The 25689-nt window shown below is 41.7% G+C and overlaps 1 protein-coding gene across 3 annotated transcripts in view; it reads right to left on the reverse strand.

The window, feature by feature from the left end:
* SPEN (spen family transcriptional repressor) overlaps window positions 1-21738 on the reverse strand; it is a 94444-nt gene extending 72706 nt beyond the window's left edge. For 2 of the 3 annotated variants that reach the window (XM_028108300.2, XM_028108299.2), the window contains exon 1: window positions 21417-21738. In XM_028108300.2, coding sequence (XP_027964101.2) covers window positions 21417-21499 — 83 coding nt within the window. In that variant the 5' untranslated portion in view covers window positions 21500-21738. The remainder of the gene's footprint in view (window positions 1-21416) is intronic. The other variant, XM_028108301.2, reaches the window with a different exon arrangement.
* Window positions 21739-25689: the final 3951 nt, after the last annotated feature.

A 25689-nucleotide genomic window follows, 5' to 3' on the forward strand; every position in this document is an offset into this window, starting at 1 on the left:
GAAAACAATCCTCCCCAAGTCATTTTTTTGGGGGGGGGAGAGGAAGGGAGAGGGAGAGAGAGAGGGAGGTGGTGGGGGGTGAGGGGGGCGTGTTGGTAAAAGTAAAGGGAGAGAATCTTAAGTAAGCTCCATGCCCTGCGTGGAGCCCAACCTCACAACCCTGAGATCATGACCTGAGGCAAAATCAAGAGTCGGATGCTTAACCAACTGAGCAAGCCAGGCACCTCTCCCCAAATCAATTCTGAAACAATAGATCCACTCTGCTTAGACAATACATCTGAATTCTACATCTACCCCTTCCTTGCCCAGTTAACTCCTAGTGTTAAAATATCACATCTGAGTCTTTTATGATTACTAACATTACTGCTCTATTTCCAAGTAAAGAGATCCCTTCTAAAGCTTCAGTGTTGTCCCACTATTCCAGGTAAGAGTTACAGGATTGTACATAGGGAGAATATTAGCCTTTTTGAAGAGGCATGCAATTAACCGAAACATCTACTCTGTAAAACCCAACATATCACTTTCCAAACACCGCATATTTTATCAAACTACCAATGGCTTTGTGTATTTCCCACTTTCCCACCCTTCTATCCCATAATGGCCAAGATGTTCCTTATTCAAAAGTAAATGGCCAATAAGCTCAGATAGAAAGAAAGTGAAGAGTAAATGAACATGTCATAAGGGATAAAAAGGCCTAAAAGATAAATATTAAAGCCTGGTTGGGCTACCTGTAAGAAATGTTTGTGTTTGTTTTTTACATTATAAAAAGATTCAAAATCATTCTTCTTTCAAGGTCAGACAGCTGGGTCATAAGTATATCCATTACAATTACCAAACTACCTGAAATAATAGAGTAACATCAACACTTATATTACCTTTTTATAGCAGTAACTTTTTACAAAGAAAATACTAATATATAAATCAACCCATCTGATCTTATATTTTTTTAATCTTTTTTTAAATATTTTATTTATTCATTTGAGAGAGACAGAGTATAAGCAGGGGGAGAGGCAGAAGCAGAGGGAAAAGCAGACTCCCTGCTGAGCAAGGAGCCCGATGTGGGGCTCGATCCCAGGACCTAGAGATCATGACCTGAGCCGAAAACAGAGATGCTCAACCATCTGAGCCACCCAGGCACCCCTGATCTTAAATTCAGACCAAAGGCTGGTCTTCCCTCTTATGATAGACCTTTATTTTACGTCCTACACTAATGACTAGAAATACTTCAGGCAGACCAAAAGGCAGAATCCTTAGCAACTTAATATGTTATAACAGCATTTAAATTAGAGTTGCCCAGAGGTGCCTGCATGGCACAGTCGGTTGAGCCGGACACTTGGTTTCTGCTTGGGTTGTGATCTCAGGATCATGAGATCAAGCCCTGTGTCAGGCTCCACACTGGGTGGAGTCGGCTTGGGAGTCTCCCTTCCTCTCCCACTGTCCCTTCCCTTCTCACTCTCTCAAATAAATAAATCTTTAAAATAAAATGAATAAATTCAAGATGGCCACATTTTTCTTACATAAATCACAGGTCAAATATTTTATGATAAAACACAATATAAAATAAGCTATTAAAAAAATAGGGGAACGGAGGGAAAACAGAATGGAAAGAAATCAGAGAGGGAGACAAACCACGAGAGACTCTTAACTGTAAGAAACAAACTGAGGGTTACTGGAGGGGAGGTAAGTGAGGGGATGGGATAATTGGGTGATGTGATGAGCACTGGGTGTTATACACAACTGATGAATTACTGAACTCTACATCTGAAACTAATGATGTACTATAGGTTGGCTAATTGAATTTAAATAAAAATAAATAAAATAAAAATAAAATAAGTTCTTTTAACCATTTTTTTAAAAGTAAGATCTGCAACCAACTTGGGGCTCGAATTCATGACGCTGAGATTAAGAGTCATATGCTCTATCAACTGAGCCAGCCAGTGCCCCTGGATTGTACATTTTTAAAAGGATGAGTTTTAGGGATGCCTGGGTGGCTCAGCTGTTAAGCATCTGCCTTCAGCTCAGGTCATGATCCTGGAGTCCTGGGATCGAGCCCCGCATTGGGCTCCGTGCTCAGCAGGGAGCCTACTTCTCCCTCTCCCACTCCCCCTGCTTGTGTTCCCTCTCTCGCTGTTTCTCTCTCTGTCAAATAAATAAATAAAATCTTAAAAAAAAAAGATGAGTTTTATGCCATGTGGATTATATCCCAATAAAACTTATTAAAAGAAAAAGATACGGGACACCTGGGTGGCTCAATCAGTTAAGCGTCTACCTTCAGCTCAGGTCATGCATGATCCCAGGGTCCTGGGATGGAGCCCCGCATCAGGCTTCTTGCTCAGCAGGGAGCCTGCTTCTGCCTCTGCCTGCCTCACCCCCTGCTTGTGCTACGCTCTCTGACAAGTAAATAAATAAAAATCTTTATTTAAAAAAAAGAAGTAAGAAAAAGAAAAAGATATAGCGATGAATGGCTGGCTCAGTCATTAGAACATGAAACTCTTGATCTCAGGATTATAAGTTCGAGCCCCACATTTGGTGTAGAGATTACTTAAATATTTTTGAAAAAAGAAACACAAAATAATGCCTGTCACTGTCCTTAAATACAAAAGATTTTGTATCTCCTTCAGTCACAAAGATCTGTTATCTCTAGAGGGTATTATGCTAAGCAAAATAAGTCAGTCGCAGAAAGATAATTATCATATGATTTCATTCATGTGGAACTTAAACAAAACAGGATCATGGGGGAAGGGAGGGAAAAATAAAATAAGACAAAATCAGAGAGGGATACAAACCATAAAAGACTTTTTTTTTTTTTTTTTTTAAATAAGAGACTCTCAACTATAGGAAATACAACTGAGGGTTGCTGGAAGGAAGGTGGGTAGGGGGATGGGGTAACTGGGTGATGGGCATTAAAAGGAGGGCACTTGATATTAATGAGCACTGGGTGTTATATGCAACTGATCAATCGCTGAACTCTACCTCTGAAACTAACAATACACTATATGTTAACTAATTGATTTTTTTTTTAAGTAATTGAATTTAAAGCTTAAAAAAAAAAAAATCTATGTTGGGGCGCCCGGGTGGCTCAGTCGTTAAGCGTCTGCCTTCGGCTCAGGTCATGATCCTGGGGTCCTGTGATCGAGCCCCGCATCGGGCTCCCTGCTCCGCGGGAAGCCTGCCTCTCCCTCTCCCACTCCCCCTGCTTGTGTTCCCTCTCTTCCTGTGTGTCTCTGTCAAATAAATAAATAAAATCTTTAAAAAAATAAAAATAAAAAAAGATCTTTGTTATCTCAATATAAATCAACCGTGTGCTGTGTTTCCCATAACTGGGCACCCTTGAAGACATTTTCTATTTCAAGTATGTCTGACTGGGAAGATAAGTAACCCATTACTGGTGACAGCCAAAATCTGCCATTTCCATTTCACGATGATACAGAATTCTTTCAGGAAATCTACTGTGAAATAAATTTATATATAAAGTAATTTATAAACTATTTTTAAATAATATATTCCTCTTTTAATCACACTATCTTTTGCCTAAGTACAAATAATTACTAAAGATGGCAAAAGATAGACTAAGGATCCCTAAAGCCAGCAAAAGCCATCAACCACACAGCCCTAGTATCACTGGAGAAAAAGCTAATACCCTGAGAGATGTTTCTCTACTTGGAGGGATAGGGGGAGGAGTGGAAAAAGATAAAAGGAGGAATGATTTATAATAGTTTGCTAATCTGTGTTCTCTGCCAAAAAAAAAAAAACAAAAATAAAAATTATTAATTTGTTATATAATCTTGGGTCTAAAATCTCTAAATCATAAAGAAAAAGACCACATAAATTCCATTTGTTATTTGTCTTCTGGAATGTACATGTATACATATACCTACTAAGTGCTATGTGATTTTTTTTTTTAAAGATTTTATTTATTTGTGAGAGAGAGCACAGCGGGGGAGAGGCAGAAGCAGACTCCCCGCTGAGCAGAGAGCGTGATGGGGGGCTCAATCCCAGGACCCTGAGACCATGACCTGAGCCAAAGGCAGACGCTCAACCGACTGAGCCATCCAGGCAGCCCGCTATGTGATTTTTTAAAATGTATTACTGTAGCATGCTTCTGCAAATTCAATAAAGTTGTAATTTGAACGGTTTTGTGTAATCTCCAGGGGGGAAAAAAAGAAAAAGGAAAAGACCACATAAACCACAAAAAATTATAGCTCCTGAATAACAGTCAAAAGATAAATGGGGAAAAATACTTGTAACACATGAGAAATAAATGTTTTCCAAAATATACAAATGATTCTGACAAATCAAAGGAAACACAGGCCCAAATAAAAAAACAGGCAAAATATCTGAATATGAAGTTTTTAAAAAATATGCACATACTGGGGCACCTGGGTGGCACAGTTAAGTGGCCGACGTTGGCTCAGGTCAGGATCTCAGGGTTCTGGGATGGAGCCCTGCATCTGGATCCCCAGTCAGTGCAGAGTCTGCTTCTCCCTCTCCTTCTGCCCCTCCTCCCATTTGCACCCACACTCTCTCTAATAAAACCTTTTTAAAAATTAATTAGTTAGGGTGCATGGGTGGCTCAGTTGGTTGAGCATCTGCCTCTGGCTCAGGTCATGATCCCAGGGTCCTGGGATCGGGTCCCGCATCAGGCTCCTTGCTCTGCGGAGAGCCCGCTTCTCCTTCTCCTCCCCACTTGTGCTCTATCTCTGTCTCTAATAAATAAATAAAACCTAAAAAAAAATTAAAATAAATTAAATTAAATTAAAAATAAAATAAAATAAATATGTACATATACACAGGGGGCGCCTGGTTGGCTCAGCTGGTGAAGCATGTGACTCTTGATCTCAAGGTTGTGGGTTTGAGCCCCATGTTGGGTGTAGAGATTACTTAAAAACAAAATCTTAAAAATAAATAAAGTATGCACATACACACAAATAGTAAACAAAAAAGAAATACACTCAAAAAGCTGCTCAATTTCACTCAAAATTTTGAAAATCTAAATTTTAAAAAAAGTAACATAACACAAAACCCTAAATTTTAATAATACCTAGATACTAGTCTAAGATAATAAACACTTTCATAACACTCTCTGCAGGAGGATAAATCAGAAAAAACTCTTAGGAAAACAATTTGATAGTATTAAGAATTAAGTACACATCCCTAGAAATTCCATTCACAGGGACTGATCATGCATGCGCAGTTGCAGGTGTCTGCAAACAGTATACAAGACTGCTTACTGCAACACTGCTTCTAACTGTAAAAAAACAAAGCAACCACCGTTCCACTTTCTGCCTATATGAATTTGTGTGCTCTAGGTACCTGCTATAAGTAGAGTAATACAATACTTGGCCTTTTGGGACTTGACTTATTTCACTTAGCATAATTTTATTTGTTTAGATTTTGTTTTTGTTGTTTTTTTAAAGATTTTATTTATTTGACAGAGAGAGAGAGCACAAGCAGAGGGAGCAGCAGGCAGAGGGAGAGGGAGAAGCAGACTCCCCGCTAAGCAGGGAGCCCGATGGGGGGCTCAATTCCAGGACCTAGGACCATGACCTGAGCCGAAGGCAGTTGCTTAACCAACTGAGCCACCCAGGCGCCCCTGTTTAGTTTTTGTTTTTAAATAGGCTCCCCACTCAGCCTGGAGCCCAATGCAGGGCTTGAACCAGGACCCTGAGATCAAGACCTGAGATGACATCAAGAGTTGGACACTTAACTGACTAAGCCACCCAGGCGCCCCAGCATATATATATTTTTTTTAAAAGAGAGAAAATCAAATTTCATAGGCATGCATACAGGGAATCCACAGAGATGTGAAATTCCCTCACTCAGCACAATTTCTTCAAGGTTCATCCATGTTGCAGCATTAGTCCGAATTTCCTTCCTTTCTGGAGTGCCTGGGTTAACATTTGGACATTTGTTCTCACAATAATCCATGAATAACTTCATAAATGTGTCTGATTTACATAGTACTTCTCTGGGAAAAGTTCAAGTATAATTGTCAATAGAATGCAAATGATCATGATTACCCATTTCTTAACGTAATGACAGTAAATAAAGCAGATGAAGGAAAAAGGAGCAAGGCAAGCTTATCAAAAAAAGGGAAGACTGGAGAAAACAAAGCTGAAGTTGCAGAAGCCAAGGGAACAAGTAACAGCAAAAATCCACATCAAGCGTCCCTAGTATGAATACAAAGGGCTCTTTGAAAACATGATTCCTACCTGGTTTACTAGAACTACTACTTAAAATTGCTGAGAAGAAATTTATTTTTATTTCTTTTTAAGATTTATTTGAGAGAGAAAGAATGAGTGAAAGAGAGAGAAGGAACAGGGGGAGGGGCAGAGTAAGAGGCAGAAGCAGACTCCCCGATGGGGCCCCCATCATCCCAGGACCCTAACTAAGATCATGACCTAAGCCAAAGGCAGACGCTTAACCGACTGAGCCACCCAGGCACCCAAAGAAAATAATTTTTTTTTTAAAGATTTTATTTATTTATTTGACAGAAAGAGAGACAGCGAGAGAGGGAACACAAGCAGGGGGATTGGGAGAGGGAGAAGCAGGCTTCTGGCTGAGCCTGGGATCATGACCTGAGCCGAAGGCAGATGCTTAACTGAGCCACCCAGGCACCCCAAGAACTTCATTTTTAACCTTATAACTTACTTCTTAGTAAAATGACTTTGGAAAACTTATCAATACTTCTAATACTTCCCTTGACTAGTGACTTTTATCCTTATTTCATACTATATACTTGTTAAGATAAAACAGAAGACAAAAACATGATCCTACCTTTTTTTAATGTATGTAAATTCCGTATTTTCATACTCCACTATGAGTTTTTTTGTAAAATCTTTGAAGACTACCTCTACTCCTAGATTTAGGAAATGGGTTATCACTCCTCAATCTTAAAAGGTCTCTGGATTTTCTTTTTTTACTCAATTCCAATGTTTTATAAACTTTTAAGTAAACATGCTTCCCAATAAAGAACCTTGGCATGGAATTAGCCCCATCCAATTATTAAAAAAATAAGTCACAGGGCACCTGTGTCCATTAGGCATGAGACTTGATTCCGGCTCAGGTCCTGCTATCAGGATTGTGGGATTAAGTCCTTTGTGGGGCTCTGTGCTCGGCATGGAATCTGCTTGTCCCTCTGCCCCTCCCCTTGCTCATGCTCACTCTCTCTCTAATATAAATAAACAAAATCTTAAAAAAAAAAAAGTCATTAGGGGCACTTGGGTGGCTCAGCCGGGAGCCTGCTTCTCCCTCTCCCTCTGCCTGCCGCTCCCCCTGCTTGTGTTCATCTCTCTGTCAAATGAATAAAGTCTTAAAAAAAAAAAAGTCACTAGTTTATGCCAATCATTTTATTAAATATGCAAACTTCCCCAGTCAGCATTTTAATCTGATTAGTTATAATCTGTAGAACTAAAAAGGTTTTTCTACAAACAAAAAATCTTTTAGGAAGAATAAAACATTCAGAAAAAAGCACTCAAAAAAACATTTTTAAAACAAAATTTTCCTATAAGATCAACACAAAGGAAATCAAATGTCATAACCCTGTGAGACCCAAAGCGGTGATGAAAGTTCCTTTTATACATCTACTTTTAGAATGACAAAACAAATATATGCTAAAAAGGATGATCTGTGTCAAAAACCACTGCGGAAAGGGTTACTTCGCAAGAAAAATAGGTGTGAGTGTAAGAAAAACTAGAGTATACCCTTATATTCTTTACATGTAACAAAAACATACACACCATTTTAAAAAGTTAAGTGCAACATAATTTAAAACTAAAACTTTACAAATACCACTTACGTCTTGACCCAGAAAGGCTACTTTTGACTGAAGAACATAGGTGGTTAGCAGAATGATTTATTTCAAAGTAACTGATAACACCAATGTTCGTATGATGGCTACAACAGTATTTCTAGGTATTAAACTCTCTTATAATCCAACTGAACATTAATACATACTTTTAAAAAATTTATAGCATTCCAGTGACCTTTATGTCTTATGAATGATAGCTATAACAAGATTTCTTAAACTGTAAAGACCCTAGGAATCTTAATAACCCAACCCACTTGGTTTCTGGGAAAAATTAAATATACCCACTCTAGGTAATAAATGTGTTACTGTAGAGTTAAAGCATCTTATTTTATATACAGCATCACATACTAATTGAATTTTAAAAGTTCTCTATAAACTTGAGATTTTCGCAAATCTTTTCTCTGATTAAAGCATGGCCCACAAGAGGCGCCTGAGTAGGTTCAGTTGGTTAAGTGTCCAACCGATCTCAGCTCAGGTCTTCATCTCAGGGCCGTGAGCTGAAGCCCTGCACTGGGCTCCGCACTGGGTGTGGAGCCTACTTAAAAAAAAAAAAAAAAAAAAAAGTAGTCAGTACCAATTATGGCATTTAATTCTAACAATAATGTGCTTGAAATTCATGTCACTGAAAGAATTCAAGCTGACTAAAACGAGCAACCTTAGAAATACAAAGAGTCTAAGATTTCTAGGATAAGACTAGGCGTTAGAGGAGGAGAATGCAAAACCTGAAAAACAAAACAAAAAACTCATGGGGGGAGAAAAACACAGCAGTTCCAATCACTAAGAGTACAATGAGTAAAAAAGAGGAGGGGCAGGAATCAAGCTATTTACCTCACACTATCTTTATTTTATTTTCTAGTCAAAGTTTTTTGGTGATTTTAACTTTTTCACCTCAACCTTTCTATGTCAAAGGTAAAATTAGTACTTAAATATGCTGCTCCTGGGGCACCTGGGTGGCTCAGTCAGTTAAGCATCTGCCTGCAGCTCGGGTCGTGGTCCCAGGGTCCTGGGATCGAGCCCCACATCGGGCTCCCTGCCCAGCGGGGAGCCTGCTTCTCCCTCTGCCTCTGCCTGCCGCTCCCTCCGTTTGTGCTTGTGCTCTGTCAAATAAACAAATAAAATCTTAAAAAAAAAAAAGTTTAAATATGCTGCTACTATTCTATTCTTAAACTAATGGTTTGCTTAAACCAATGGTTCTTAACTTTTTCATGCCCTGGACTGGGTTGATAGTCTGGTGAAACCTACAAACCCTTCCTTGGAATAACATTAATAAAATAAAATGAACAAGATTACAAAGAAAACCAATTATACTGAAATACAATTATCAAAATACTTTAAAATGGTTCCACTCAGGGGTGCCTGGGTGGCTCAGATGGTTAAGCATCTGCCTTCAGCTCAGGTCATGATCCCAGGGTCCTGGGATGGAGCCCGACAGGAAGCCTGCTTCTCACTCTCCTGGTCCCCTGATTGTGCTCTCTTGCTCTTTCAAATAAATAAATAAAATCTTAAAAAAATAAAATAAAGTAAGTTCCACTCATACAAAAATCAGAGGACAGGGGCGCCTGGGTGGCTCAGTCAGCTAAGCGGCTGCCTTCGGCTCAGGTCATGATCCCTGGGACCAAGCCCTGCATCGGGCCTCCCCGCTCAGTGGGGAACCTGCTTCTCCCTCCCCCTCTGCCTGCCACTCCCCCTACTTGTGCTCTCTGTCAAATAAATAAAATCCTTAAAAAAAAAAAAATCAGAGGTAAAAGGTGATATTAACATACATCACAGGAAAAGAATTTTTTTTTTTTAAGAGAGAGTGGGGAAGCGGCAGAGGGAGAGAGAGAATCCCAAGCAGGCTCCACACCCATCCTGGAGCCCAACTTGGGGCTCCAACCCACGACCCTAAGATTATGACCTGAGCCAAAACAGAGTCAAGATGCCTGACTGAGCCACCCAGGCACCCCATGGACAAAAATGTTATCAGTAAAATTCACACAGTGAGAAACTCTACAGAACAATCAACCTGGTTTGCAACAAATTAAGTTGTAAGGAAAGAGGGAGATTAAAATCTACAGATTAAAAGACTTCAATAGTCAAAATGTACATCAATAAGTAAATAAACTGTGGTATCTGGTGGTGGTGGTGGTTACAATGATGCCTACATTTCTCAAAATTCAAGAAACTTTACACTTAAAATAAGCACATTTTCCTGTATGCAAATTAAGCACCAATAACTTTTTTTTAATTTACTGGGGCTTAAACTCACAACCCCAAGACCAAGAGTCTCATGCTCTACCAACTGAGCCAGCCAGGTGCCCCCCCCAACTTTTAAGTTTTTTAATAAAATTTTTAAAGAATTACATTATCACCAATTATAATGAGTGTACCTTAAATAGAGCCTGAGTTTAAAAAAAAAATTCTTAAAACACAATCAATTACAAACTTGAATACTGACTGGGTATATGAAAAAGGAATATATCTCTTTATAACAATCCTTATCTTCTAGACATAAATACTGAAATATTCATGGATGAAATGTCTGGAATCTACTTCAAAATAATACAAACTGTACAAACTCCAGCATTCCAGGGCTTGTGCCAAAGAATAAGGGTCTTAACTCACTAAGGAACCTGTTGGGTAAGGACCAAGAGTATACAGAGGGAGGAGAAAAAGTAAGTTGAGTGCAGCCACTTTGGAAAACAGTATGGAGGTTCCTCAAAACTTTAAAAATAGAACTACCACATGATCCAGCAATTAACTTCTGGGTATTTATCCAGAGAAAATGAAAACACTGTGCATCCCCATGTTCACTGCAGCATAATGTACGACAGCCAAGACATGGAAACAACCTAAGTGTCCAGGCACTGAAAAACGGGTAAAGAAGATGGAGTGTGTCTATACACGGTGAAGTACTAAACAGCCGTAAAAAAGAAGGAAGCCCTGCTATTTGAGACAATGTCGACGGACCTTGAGGGCATTATACTAAATGAAGTCAGAGAAAGACAAATATCATATGATCTCATTTCTATGTAGAATCTTAAAAACAACAACAAAAACCACAAGCTCATAGATAGAACAGACGGGAGGGCGGTGAGTAGAAGGGTGAAATGAGTGAAAGAAAGGGGGTCAAAAGGTACAAACTTCTAGTTAGAAACTAGTCACAGGGATGTAATATGCTGCACAGTGACTACAGTTAACAATACTATATTATTTGAAAGTTAAGAAAATAAATCTTTTTTTTTTTAAGATTTTATTTATTCATTTGAGACACAGAGATACAGAGAGAAAGAGAACATGAGCAGGGGGAGAGGCCGAGGGAGAAGGAGAAGCAGGCTCCCGCTGAGCCAGGAGGCCGACGCGGGGCTCGATCCCAGGACCCCGGGATCATGACCTGAGCCGAAGGCAGACGCTCAACCATCTGCGCCACCCAGGTGCCCCTAAAAAAGTAAATCTCAAAAAAAAAGTGCTCAACACGGGGCACATGGCTGGCTCAGTAGGTGGAACGTTAGACTCTTGATCTTGGGGTTCTAAGTTCAAGCCCTACACTGGGTATAGAGATTACTTAAAAAATTAAATCTTGGGACGCCTGACTGGCTCAATATGGTGACCATATTGAAATATATACAAATATCAAATTATGTTATATAACATTAGTTTCAAGTATATGTCAATTATAACTCAATTTTTTATAAAAAAAGTTAAAAGTCAGTAAGGTTTGGGGGAAGGTAGGGCAAGGGCAAAATTTTGCTGAGGTACCACACAGTGAGTGACTGACAACCAAATAAATGAAGCAATGATGATTCCTAATATTCTCCCTAAGAAATAAACTTCTTTCTCACTATCCCCTAGTCTGTGTGACTCAGCATATAATAAAGCTCAGACTGATCAAGTGATTATGCTCATATCACCAAGTTGAGTGGTGGATTAGGACCGAAACTACAATTTTAAGAGTCAAGTAGCTCTATATCTGTTTTTAATCTTTATTTACTTATTTGACAGAAAGAAAGCATAGGTAGGGGAAGCAGGTGGGGGGAGAGGGAGAAGCAGGCCCCCTACTGAGCAGGAAGCCAGACGTGGGACTCCATCCCAGGACCCTGGGATCATGACCTGAGCCAAAGGCAGACACTTAACCAACTGAGCCACCCAGGCACCCTCTATATCTGCTTTAAACCAGAGACAGGTGAATGTATTTATCCACAAATTATCTCCTAGGAGAGGAAATACTGACGGCAAAAAATGCAAGTCACTTCCAGTCCTACCTTCCTTTCCTGTTCCTCACCCTCAAAAGTTGGTTTCCAAAGAAAGTAATTGAGAGGCAAGGGATGTGAAACAGAGGCAGCAGGGGTGATATGCCCAGAGGTGGGGGAAGCAGAGTGGTCTGGACATTAGCTACACACTGAGAACAGAACTGGTTGGGCAAATACAGTGAGAATAGCAGCAGTCAGGTTTCTCAGTGTCTAAGAAAAAAGATACAAATATGAAAATGGAGAGGTTGGAAAGAATCCTCATGTATTGGAACATAAGTGAATGTTTTTTAAAATGGGACATAAAGGTACAGATAATGTATATGTATGAAAATATACATACATACTTGACAAGATACACATCTTCTTAGCTCTGTAGCAATGGGTACACTGAGCATACAGATGTGGTTTTTTTTTTTTAAAGATTTTATTTATTTATTTGATAGAGAGAGCGAGAGAGCACAAGCAGGGGGAACAGTAGAGGGAGAGGGAGAAGCAGGTTCCCTGCCAAGCAGGGAACCCAATGCAGGGCTCGATCCCAGGACCCTGGGATCACGACCTGGGCCGAAGGCAGACGCTTAACCATCTGAGCCACCCAGGTGCCCCAGATGTTGGTTTCTAAATACCATCCTACACTAAAAGGAACCAGGACTTCTTGGAAAAATGACTTATTACAGGACAAGGGAAGTACATGTAAGCCTTTTTATGACTGAAATAAGAGAAATGCTTAAAGAGTGATGGGGAGATATCAAAGGGACACAGTAGCCAGTTTGAAAGAGCTCCCACTGGTCAAACATAGGACAATATGGGTATCAAATAAGCCCTGGACCAAAGCTCACTGAAAAAAACAGAAATCATAAGTATTATACACGTACACAGAAAGTTCCTACCTACAGAAAACTAAATATAGAAGGAATCACAGCACTGTATTTACAGGCAAGAGTCATCACTGCTAAGGCTGGTGACTATAGGTTTAATAAAAGAAGACTATCAACGTAACATTAAAATATCTCCCCATAAAATGCTAATCAAATACAAAGGGGGAAATAGTAAAGACATTAACTTGAGTAGGTGAGCAAAATTAAACTAATCTCACCAGTGGTGGCATGGATCCGTACTGTTTGCCTCCTTGTATGTTACTCTGAGAAGGGCAGAGATCATTTCTGTGGTATTCTTGCGAAGAATGCATGCCCTAATCTGGTCATGAGGTAATACTGGACAGACTCAAGTGGAGGGTTATCCTGCAGAAGGAAAGGCCTATGTTTTTTTTTTAGATTTTATTTATGTATTTGAGAGAGAGCATGAGCAGGGTGAGGGGCAGAGAGAGAAGCAGATTCCCCACTGAGCTGGAAGCCAGATGCTGGGCTCGATCCCAGTACACCGGGACCATGCTGAGCTGAATGCAGATGCTTTACCAACTGAGCCACCGAGGTGCCCTGAAAGGCCTGTGCTTTGTAAGACTATCAGGCACATGAGAATTAGGGAAGACTGAGAAAGGGTTCCAGAATGAGACACAACCACCAACAGCAATACATGGCTAAGTTCCTAGACCAAAAAAGGAAAAAGGAACACTGTTGGTTGGGATGGCTGGTATCATGTGAATGGGGTCTATGGGCTGGGCAGTAGTATTGTACCAATACTGACTTCCTGGCTGGGAAGACAATGAGGTGCAGTACAAGAGTGTCCTCGTTTTGGGAAGGTATATACTAGAGACTTTAAGGGTAACAGGAAATTATGCCACAAAAAGACAAGAGAGGGTAATGGAACAAATGTTGCAAAGTGCTAACAACTGAGGAATCTGGATGAAGGGAATGTGGGAATTCTTTGTACCATTCATGAACTATATTCCAAAATAAATTTTAAATGAGAAAAAATGACATTGGTAAGAAAGAAGTGGATCTAAGCGTGGACTGGCCTTCATTTTGGTGTATCAATTACCATCTTTTCTCTTCCTTCCTTTCCTTCTTTCTTTCTTTCATAAGCAGAGTTAGTGTTTTATAGAGAGACAGAGAGAACAAGTAGGCAGAGCAACAGGCAGAAAGAAAGGGAGAAGCAGGCTCTCCGCTGAGCAGAGAGCCCAACACGGGGCTCGATCCCGAAGCCCTGGGATCATAAGCTGAGCCAAAGGCAGCCACTTTAACCGAACGAGCCACCTAGGCGCCCGACAATTACCATCTTTTCAAAGAGGCTTTACTTATTCCTCCCACCCCCATGACTCTCTATCCCCTCCTTTGCTTTAATTTTCTTCGTAAGGCAGGATAGGCCACAATTGATGGTTGTTTGAGCTGAATGCTGGGTACATGGGATTCACTTACTCTTTTTCTATTTTTGTATGTTCAAAATTCTCCAAAGTATAATTTTTTAAACTATAAAACAGTAATACATATGCATCTTTATTAATGCATTGAAGTATGCAGCAGCAAGTCTAAGAGCTACTTTAGTTTCTAAGCTGTGATGAGCATAAATGACTTACAAACATGGAAATGAGGAAATTAGAAAGAATCCTCTGCATGGTGCAGGGTGACTGGGTGGCTCAGCCCATTAAAGCCTCTGATTTCTGCTGCCATATTTTGGGGTCCTGGCCTGTAATGAGACACTCCTTGGGCTCTGCGCTCAGTGGGGAGTCTGCTTATCCCTCACCCTCTCCCTCTGCCCTCCACCCCCACCTTGTGTGCGTGCACGCTCTCAAATAAATAAAATCTTAAAAAAGAAAATTAAAAAAAAAAAATGCAAGGTGATTTACAAGGAATCTTGAATACAAAAGAGCCTTTACTGCAGACAGTGTAATAGCATAATTTTTAAAAATTAATGCTTGAGGGACGCCTGGGTGGCTCAGTCATTAAGCTTCTGCCCTCGGCTCAGGTCATGATCCCAGGGCCCTGGGATCGAGCCCCACATTGGGCTCCTTGCTCAGCAGGAAGCCTGCTTCTCCCTCTACCAGTCCCCCTGCTTGTGTTCTCTCTCTAGCTGTGTCTTCTGTCAAATAAATGAAATATTTTAGAAAATTAAAAAATATAAATTAATAAAAATTAATGCTTGAGGGGCACCTGGGTGGTTCAGTTGGTTAAGCATCTGCCTTCGGCTCAGGTCATGATCCGGGAGTCCTGGGATCGAGCCCCACGTCGGGCTCCCTGCTCAGCGGGGAGCCTGCTTCTCCCTCTCTGCCCCTCCTCCCGCTCGTGCTCTCTCTCAAATAAATAAATACAATCTTTAAAAAAAAAAATTAATGCTTGAGACAAAAAAATTTACCACCTACCAACTTAATGATTTATAAAAAACACGAATCACTGTATGCCAAATATCATTTTGTAAAATACAAAAATTTTTTTAAAGATTTATTTTTCTGAGAGAGAGAGAGAGAGAGGCGCGCGCACAGGAGCAGGGATGGGGGCAGAGGGAAAGAATCTCAAGCAGACTCCTGACTGAGAAGACAGCCACATGTAGAGGCTCAATCTCACAACCCTGAGCCGTAATCAAGAGTCTGAGGCCTAACCGAATGAGCCACCCAGGCGCCCCTAAAATACAAAATGTTTAAGAAGAGTACAAATGTCCTAGTTTTCAAATGAAAGGAATGAGGTGAAGGTTAAAAAAAGAATAAAAAAAACCTATAAATGTATCACACATAAAAGTTCATACACTGGGGCGTCTGGGCGGCTCAGTTGGTTAGAGCGACTGCCTTCGGCTCAGGTCATGATCCTGGAGTCCCTGGATCTAGTCCCACATTTGGGCTCCCTGAGTCTGCTTCTCCCTCTGACCCTCCCCCCCTCTCATGTGCTCTCTCTCTCAAATAAATAAAAAAATTCTTTAAAAAAAAAAAGTTCATAGACTGTGTGTAAACATAAGAACATAACAAAGTCAATACAAGGTCTAATCAGGAAATCTTCATTCCATTTGTCAAAATTATCAAGTAAGCCAAACTCTGGACTTTACACACACAAAGACATAAATAGCTCTAAAGATTAATGCTGGACTAAAAATCTAGCACCAAAACAAGCAATGGGACAAACAATAGTGTTTCCCATTTGAATTTTCCCACAAACGTTCATTAACTCTAAGAACTGGAGCAGTTCCTTATATAATAATCTTTATGCTAAATTTCAATTTATCTCTACATTCAAAATGAACTCCTAAGTAATTAAATCCAAGAATTCACTAAATTTAAGGATTTTATAGAGACATTCCTTTGTGGGTTTTAGATGTTTACAATTTTCAACCTGGGAAACGCAGACACGTGTAGGGGGAAAAATCTGAATATCGTAATACTATAAAATTATACCAAGAACATCTCTTCATGGCACAGCATATTTCCACACAGTGAAAACAGGTAGCACACAAAAATTATATGGTTTCTAATAAAATGATTAAACATTCTAACTGAAAAAAAAAAAATAAACAATAAACATTCTAACTGGTTTCCACAACAGAGTATGCTATTTCCACTCAAAACATGAGTAGCTCTAAGGCGAATAATAATAATAAAAATAACAGTAAAGGCTAGAAATTTAACTATAGAAAAATATTACTTTATTTTGTCTCCTTGTTCAGCAGGCCAATACAGGTCTGTTTCAAGGGCTTGAACAACATTTATTACAAAGCATCTAATAAGGAAATTCAGGAGCCCAATTTTAATAAATATATATACTGAAGGTATTTGTACACCACAATGCTTACTCTAAATACTACAGACTAGGGGTGCCTGGGTGGCTCAGTCGTTAAGCGGCTCAGGTCATGATCCCAGGGTCCTGGGATAGAGCCCAGCCCGCATCAGGCTCCCTGCTCAGCAGGAGGCCTGCTTCTCCCTCTCCCTCTACTTGTGTTCCCTCGCTCGCTGTGTCTCTCTCTGTCAAATAAATAAAAAAATCTTTAAAAAAAAAATCACACTGTACTTTAAAAATAAATAAATACTATAGACTAGTTAACTACAGCTCAAACACCACAGATTCTTATAAGTAAAAACAGAAATATATCATCTCCAATTGCATGTACTAGTTTTCACAAACTATTTCAAACATTTTTTTAAATTTAAGCAAAATTTCAAAGTAAGGAGAAAGTGAGACTTAGAAGACTATTTGGAAAAACTTTCACATTACCACTATCTTGTAACTTCTATATAAATCTTCCCCAAGCATGAGTGCTCACAGGATTAGAAGTGTCTCATAAATCAAGCCTGAAATCTCTTCATAAGCATACCAAACAATACAACGCCTGAGCAATCAAGAATCTACAAGACAGTTGGAAAACGGTGCCCTCCACAAGTCAAACACCACCATTCTTCCTGGCACCAAGCCGTTTTCCTCCAGTCTGCCAGAGGCATCCTCCTTAGGAAATTAAATACAACATTTCACGCATTCTGTATTAATTTTTTAATGCTATTTCTCAAGATAACTGAATTTTATTTTTAAAATGTACAAAAGCCCATCACAAAAATAAATATCGAAATTATAACATTCAAAACCAGAGCTGTTTCTACATAGAAACTGGCTGGGCTCTAAAAAAGAAACGATGTAGCAATGATGTAAGACTAGAGTGAGTCAAATTTGTTTGAAGTCTAAAAATATCTCTAGTTATAGAATACTCAAGACACGGAAATTCTTCCACTATATTTTTACTGTGTCCCCAAAGCAAAGATATCCAAATACATGTAACATGTAACATGTATTCCAGCTATTTTAACTCAGGAAACCATTGTAATAAGACATTTAAAATTAGCAAAGCCGAAATACATTTTTAAATGGGCCTCATTCTTCGACAAAATTTTTACATAAGCTACCTTGCTCTACCTCTGCACAATCTTTAACGTCTTCTCTAAAACTGGGGATGGATGGGAAGAACCTGAATATGTGATTTACTTAAAATGGGCAAATAAGATACAGAGAATTTGATGTTCTTTAAAGGGCTCTATTCGTTCGATTCTAATTCAGGGAATCGTCTTTACACACACCTCTCTTACAACTAAAAGACAGCAACCAATTGTTGTGTAACTCCTCCCTTCCCCCTTCAACCCAGCTACATACAAAGGAAAGGACTTTCTCTATTGTGCAAATTCAGTCCCTGCAATAGATCTTTGTTAACTAAAATCTGATTCAGAAATAGTCCCCATTTAATTTTTTTCAACCGGCACAGTAAAACCTGTAAAGATAACGAACACAACAAATGTATTCTTATTGCAAGAAGGTAAAGCCAAATTTTAAAAATGCTCTGATTACATTTTAAAGATTAGGTCTTTCTTTGGTACGGAGAGAAAAAAGCCAAATCAGCATCCTTCCCTCAATCTATTTTCCACCAAAAACACTGATCAAAATGTAAATAATACAAAAAGATTTGGTTCTGACCCCTCCCCCCAAACACACACAAAAGCGCCCTCTAAGCTGCCCTCTAAACTGCCCTCTAAGCTGCCCTGCTCCCAAAACGGTCTGGTTTAATCTTAAAAAAACAAAACAAAACAAAAAAAACCACAAAAGCCTAATCATGTTACAAGAATAATCATTTTGAAAATGTTTTATGTAATGTATTCCCAATATACACCTCTTAATCCTGTAAAACAGTTATTAGTTAATGTTGTAATTAGCTAGGGAAAAGGGTAAAAGCTGGTAAAACGTATTAGAGGGTTTCTCTCATTTTGATTTCTAGAAAACACTAGAAGTGAATTATCTACATTTTCTTGCAGAGCTATCAGTCTGGTACAACTACCTTTTGATCCCTTTCACTTAAATTACTCAAATTTCATTTTCCTCCCCGTAGCAATCACACATTTTACAAAACATTTTCTACAACAGGGATAAAAGGCTTTGAATTCCTCCAAACAGGGTCCCTTTAGCTCCACAGCTGGAAAAGCGAAAACATTTCTTATACATATTTAAGAGTAAGCAAGAAACCATAAATAGAGATTACCTGTCCCAGGGATCGGGTGGGAAATGGGGGATGGGAACTGGGAATCCCGAGGTCAGAGGTGAAGGGGAGATTTTTATCTGTAAACCCTTTACACTCCTTAAACCCGTAAGAATGCACCGCCTTTTCAAAGGGCTAAGGACGCCTGTTTAAAATTTTTTAAAAATCAAAAGAAAGGAGTTTCATGGCCACGCGGTCTGCTTAGTTTTAAGATAATCTGCTTTAATCAGTAGCATCTGCTTGTGCTCTGCAATAGGTGAAATACCCCTTTAAACGCAGTCGTGAGCAATGTGCCCGCTAAGCCCTCTTTAATACAGTAACGTTCCTCCAGACCTCCGCTTTCGAAGGCAGCTCGCATCCTCCGCCCCCTCCTCCCTCTGTGCATTCTGAGATCTGCTCTGCTGATTCCCACATAAAGTGGGTCCTGGCCGCCATTTTAGAAAGTCATTCACACAAGCGGGACGGCAGCATCATCCACTTAAAAACCTCCCAAACTCCCTTGGACGATCTCCTCTTTCCTTTCCCTCACCCCTCATCCTGAGCGGAGTCAAACTCCCTGCAATAGGCATGCAATGTCTCTGGAATGTGCATAATGCGAAATGACACGTCTGGCCACAGAACACTGAGGAGAAAAGCGAATGCTGCAATGCACGTGTTTGCACGTCGGTACCGACGAATTTTCCAGGCAGAGACCTACAGAGAAAGTCCACAAAGAGTTAAAAGTGAGCACACTTAAGTGGCTTTTCCACTCCAATAATCTGCACCTAAGTGACTTTCCCACCAAAGCACTGAAGATACCGGGGCTGTGGGTGGAGGTAAAGGGTGGAGCAGCGCCAGGGAGGGAAAGTTCCCATCCGCCTCCCAACTGAGCCCAGGGTCTCGCTCTCTTTTATCACCGGGGATAGAGGCGAGTTTTTGCTCCCTGCCTGCCCTAGCCTGGTTTCTCAGCACAACGTAGTAAACACCGGGAGAGTCCCTGGAAGCGCGCCTCCCCCAGCCCTGCCGAGGACAGCTTTAGCAGGTTATGAATGGCCTCACTATTGCCGGCTCCTTTTCACACGCGGACACGCGCAGACGCGCGCTCCAGCAGTGAAGATTTAATACCCCAGTAACAGCAACCACCAACAGAATCAATGATCCTCCATTTAAAAGACAGAGTGGAGCTCTGCTGCCTCTGCTTCCATTTCCCTATCCAAGCTGCTCAGGAGCAAGCGACGCAATCTATTTTTCCCATGGTGACTCACTAATAAGGGCGCTCCATAATTTCCTTCACTCACTAGATAGTAAGAGGAATTAAGAGTAAACCAAACTTAAAATCTTTCAGGGTCTTGAATATCGAAAGAAACAGTAATTTTCGAGGACGATCACGGATTTGCTACCGTGCTTCACAATTTGCACCCATCTTCAGCAAATCGTCACTTTCAGTATTTTATACCGAGGACCCTATCTGTTACGGCACACATACGTTCCACAAAGAAAGCAAGCGCTTAAACGCTACTGTATAAGATGTATCAAGAACAACAGTGATCCCCACATTTCACTGACAAAAAATATTCTGGGAAGTTTTAAAAAGCTATTATCTCCTGATCTTAAAAGATTTGCATTCTTCTAACGACCGATTAAAGAACTCTGGGCGGGAGGGAATCACCGTTCTTTCAAAGGCGGCCCCTCAGTGCAAAGCCGGCGCGGCGGCGGAGGTAGAGATCCCGAGGCTCTGGGGCTCCGACGCCAGCTGGGCACCGTCCTACGTGCGGTGGGTCTTCCACTGAAAGCCCTCGGTCCTCACCACCCTCCTCAGCCAAGGACCCCAGAGGGCTGAAGGCGGCCAGGAAGACGAAAGAGCCGAAACAGGCGCACCAACTTATTTACAGACACCATACTCGCTAGTCAACCCCGAAAAAAAAAATAGTAATTTAAAGAGAGAAAATATGAGCTTGCCATTTCCCCGTAGTTTCTAGGTCTGTAAGCCGTTCGTGAGAGGTGCCTAGAACCTCGTAGTTGTCTCCCCAGTTCGGAGCTGCTCCTACACCACCTACCGAGACTTGTGTCTGGGCAAAACCTCTCCTGTCGCACAAACCCCTCCCTCGGTTAGACATTTCCAAAGCGCCGGCAGGGCGAGGAGCGGGGAGTTGCGGCGGGACTCCGGAGTTGGCCGCGCCGGGATGGGGGTCCGGGGCAGCGGCGCGCAAGGACGCGACCCCACTCCTGCCCGGCCGGCTTGCGGACACCCTCCCGGCGCCGGCTCCGCGGAGGCCGGGGGACAACCTCCTCCTCGCTGGGGCGGGAGAGGGCGGCAGCCGGGGCCGCTCCGCCGAGGCCCAACGCCGCGACGCGGGCCGAGCGGCGGCCAAACAGCCGCGCGCCCCCCGCACCCGTCCGTGGGTCTGGCCCGGGTCCCTCAGCAGTTCCGCGCACGGGGAGGGGCCGGCAACGGGCCGGGCGGGCAGCAGCGCCCGAGGAGAGAGCGCGGCCCCGGGCCGCGTGTCACTCACCGTTTGAAATGCTCGATGATCTTCTCTTCCCGCACATTCTCCGGTAAGTTGCCCACCCAGAGGTGCCTGGTTTCCCGGACCATGCTGGGCGGTGTGCCGGCGACCGCTGGTGCGGGTTCTCCCTCGCCGGCTTCGTACGAGCCCGTCAGCGCCGGGAGGCGGGCGCCGAGGCGGCGGCGGCGGCGGCTGCGGCGGTGGCGTCGGCAGCGGCGGCGGCTCCTCCGGCTCCCCCCCGTGCAGAGACCATCCCTCTCCCCCAGGTTCTGACTCTCGGGCCTCGCAGCTCCGCTCTGCCGCCACCACACACCCGAAGCCGACCCTCGCGCTCCGGCGGCGCATGCGCCCGGGCGGCGGCGGGCGGGGGAGCGGGGAGGAGGGGCGAGCGGGACCCGGGCGGCAGGGACTACGACGGAGCTGGCGCTGTGGCAGCCGGACGCTTCCCACCGGCGCGCGCGCCCCGCCTCCCTCGCCGCGGGCACGCGCGCGTCCGCCCGCCCGCCGAGACCGAGACGCCGAGTTCCTCCCAGCCGGCGCGCAGGCGCGCGGGGGAGGGAGGAACGCGGGGCCTGAAAGGAACGCTCGCGCGCCCGATCCTGATGCGCAGGCGTGCAGTCGCGCAGAGAGCCGGCCGCGGGGTGGGCGCTTAGTCAGACCTGGGGCGCTGAGCTTGCAGAGATGGGGACGATCTCCCGCCCCTCAAACAGGGGTCCCAGGCGCCGGCCTGGAGGAAGAAAAGAGAGAAAGGGAGTTGATTTTGATAAGGCTGCGTGTCAAAGCCGCTGCCAGTGCCTCTCCTAGGACTCCTGCCCCTACTCACCCTTCGACCAGGAGCTGGCCGTTTCCGGGCACTTGGATCCCCGCCTGCTTGGGAAAGTGTCAGAACAAGGCCGCCCTTCTCACTGACCAGCGAAGCAATGACGGGTTCAGAAACCCATCCCTCTCAAGAATAATTAGCTTGTAACGTTAAGCAACTATTTTATATAGGATCTTACGAAACTGCAAGATATCCTAGCTGATCGTTACGGTATACCAGGAATAGAACTGAAATGAGACGGCTACGTGTCCAATATTGTAAAAGGGATTTATATAAAGGATTTACTGTAATTTAATATTTAAGCATAGGAACGGATCAGACCTCTGGCCTTTCCAGGCCTAAAGACCACAGCTGAACTTTTATATAAAGGCCAGTTTACAGAACCCCGGAGAAAACCCACAAAATTAAGACAAACTATTGAGTCCAGAAAAACGGAATCGTTTGGAACAGTCAGCAACTCAATTTTCTTTTCCATTTTTTATCTACAGAAACAAAATATCATAGGTGCGGTACTTCAAGTACACACCAGATTTTAAATATTGGGTCTCATTCACTGCCTCCTTAAATACAGGCAATTTATCACCAAACTATGCTATTTTGGATTGGAAAATATGGTCACCATAATCAATGGCACTAATACCTGGAGTCACCTGTGCATAGTTTCTTTTGTTCCACAGACAGTAATGCTCCCAGTAGTTTTTTTGTTTACCATATAATCTAACATAACCTTCTTAATGATTGTGTCCGACTGAGAGTCACATCAACTTTTTTTGTATTTGGCCTAATAGTCCATACTATAGGGGTGCCTGGGTGGCTCAGTCGGTTAAGCGTCTGCCTTCAGCTCAGGTCATGATCCCAGGGTCCAGCCCCCATCTGGCTCCCTATTCAGTGGGGAGCCTGCTTCTCCCTCTCCCTCTGTCCCCTGGCTCATGCTCTATCCCATAAATAAAATCTTAAGAAAAATAGTCCAGGGATGCCTGGGTGGTTCAGTCAGTTAAGCATTTGCCTTCCGCAGAGGTCATGATCCCAGGGTCCTGGGATGGAGTCCCGCGTCTGGCTCCTTGCTCAGCAGGGAGCCTGCTTCTCCCTCTGCTGCTCCCCCTGCTTGTGCTCGCTCTCACTATGTCAAACAAATAAATAAATAAAATCTTAAAAAAATAGTCCATACTATACTTAATAAATTTGATCAGTTGAGATAATCTGTCTTCCCTTCTCAGGACATTGAGGAGGCTAAGCAAGCCCCAGCCTTACACAGTTGCAACAATTACAGTACAAGATGCGCTTGCTAAGGAGCTAACCTCACCCTCCATTTGAAATGATTTTTGGAATTCTGACAAATTATTTCTAAAACTTCTAGATTCTGAGCCAGGTAATTTAGCTGATTTGTTTAACTTCAGTAAGAGTCAGAAACAGAAAGAGGAGGTAGAGAAAAGCTAGAAACAAAAAAGCCCCACTACAATAGTGGCACTCATTGATAATTTGGGTATTTAGTGCCCCCCCCAGAGGCTGACCTTGTCTTCATGCAAATCAGTCATTAAATGAAATGGAAATTTGTGTTCTTGAAAATATTATGGAATGGATTCCTCAGTAAAAGCAAATCAAATCATATTCAGATGAAGGATTAGCCATTTACATTTGGCCATTTCTTTTTCACAACTATCACTTAAGGAGTGTCAAGTCAGCACACTATTAACCTAAACTCATGAACTATATAGTTCTGCATATACGGCTGCAGTTAACGTTGAACTGACATGCATTTTTCCATGAAGCATGAATTTCAATACAAGCAACCCCAATTTGAAACACATTTTAAAATAGGATGTAAATTACCCATTTAAAACTTGATAGGCTCTGAATTAGCTGAAACCTCTTGGGAAAGACCAAAGTGTCACCATGAAGAACAGAAGAGATTCAGTTCAATTGCATTATTAAGAGGAGCAACTGACAAGACGATTCACAAAATAACGTCTTGCAATTATAGAAGTAGAGGGCATATCTCACCTTGCATGCAGACTTCAGTTAAAATCATGCTGAGGAAAAATTCAAGGGCTGAAAAAAAAAGAGGGGGGAGCCTTTTAGAAGCAAAATCATTAGATGAAAGACTAGTTAGAGTAATTATTGAATATGGTATCTTGTATCCATGTAGGACTCCCACAGAATAAAAGGATAAACCAGAACAAAATAAGCAATTAAGATTTTTTTCTAATACTTTCTCCATGGCACAAGAATGAGGGGACATTAAGTAAAAGTTAAAGCAACATGCTTACCAACTAAAATTTTTTTGAACTAGTTCTTTTAGGTTAGCCTAAAGGTCTTGTTATATCAGTGCTGTTTTTCCATGCAAAAAGCAGAATAGATACTTAATTTTTGGAAATTAATTTGAAATAGGCAAAGTTATTTACAAATACTTTACAAATGCCTTCAAGTCCCCCACGTTTGGGAAGTAGTGGAGAAGAAACCTGGTGGAAGATTACCAACACACAAAAGCATTAAGCAAAGTTGAGTTAAAGTTCTCCCAAAGATCAAAGAGATCACAATGTCAAAAAGATTAGGAGCAAATGTCAAATTAAGAATATCATTTCTCATCTTGCCAGAGATTTACCAAACAACTGAGAAACAGTCTAACAATATAAAGGCTAGCAAAATCCCATCAAACATCATTTGATAGCACCTTATACTCAGATTCTCTTCAAGTGTTGTCAAACTACCTGTTTGACACCAAAAATAGCAACCAAAGTATTCATTTTAGTTTCTTAGGTTTTTAAAAACTTAATGAGTAAAACAAATTTAATGAGTAAATAGACTTAATGAGTAAAACAAATTTCAATTATCTGTTCAAATTCTTAATGTATTCCTATGATGCCAAAAGAAAAAAATATGACACTAACTTCAATTGAACAGATTCGTTTAAAGGAAAAATAGCTCACATATAGATGCTGGGTTCAAATGAGCAATTCAGGTAGGTATCCTATGCATCTTTATTAAACTTAATAGTTGCAGGTTAAAAGTACTGTCCATGTTCCTTACTGATTCTTTCAGCATTAAAAAACACTACTTGGGGGCACCTGGGTGGCTCAGTTGGTTAAGCAACTGCCTTCGGCTCAGGTCATGATCCTGGAGTCCCAGGATCGAGTCCCGGGATCGAGTCCCGCATCGGGCTCCCTGCTCAGCGGGGAGTCTGCTTCTCCCTCTGACCCTCTTCCCCCTCGTGCTATCTCTCATTCTCTCTCTCTCAAATAAATAAATAAAATCTTTAAAAAAGAATAAAAAACACTACTTGGCATGAACTTTTGTGTTATACTAAAACAAAACAAAACAAAAAAAACCCTGATGATACGAACGACAGACATTATGTATAATGGAAATATCCCTGGGTTACTGGGTTTAGAGTTTAAAATTCCAGTTCCAATTTTGTCACTCGCTATGTGACTTAGCAAATCAATTAAATCCTCAAAGTCT

The sequence above is a fragment of the Eumetopias jubatus genome, unplaced genomic scaffold (genome assembly GCF_037043125.1).
Source record: "Eumetopias jubatus isolate StellerSeaLion01/CBP00866 unplaced genomic scaffold, mEumJub1_p1.0 scaffold_4, whole genome shotgun sequence".
NCBI lineage: Eukaryota > Metazoa > Chordata > Mammalia > Carnivora > Otariidae > Eumetopias > Eumetopias jubatus.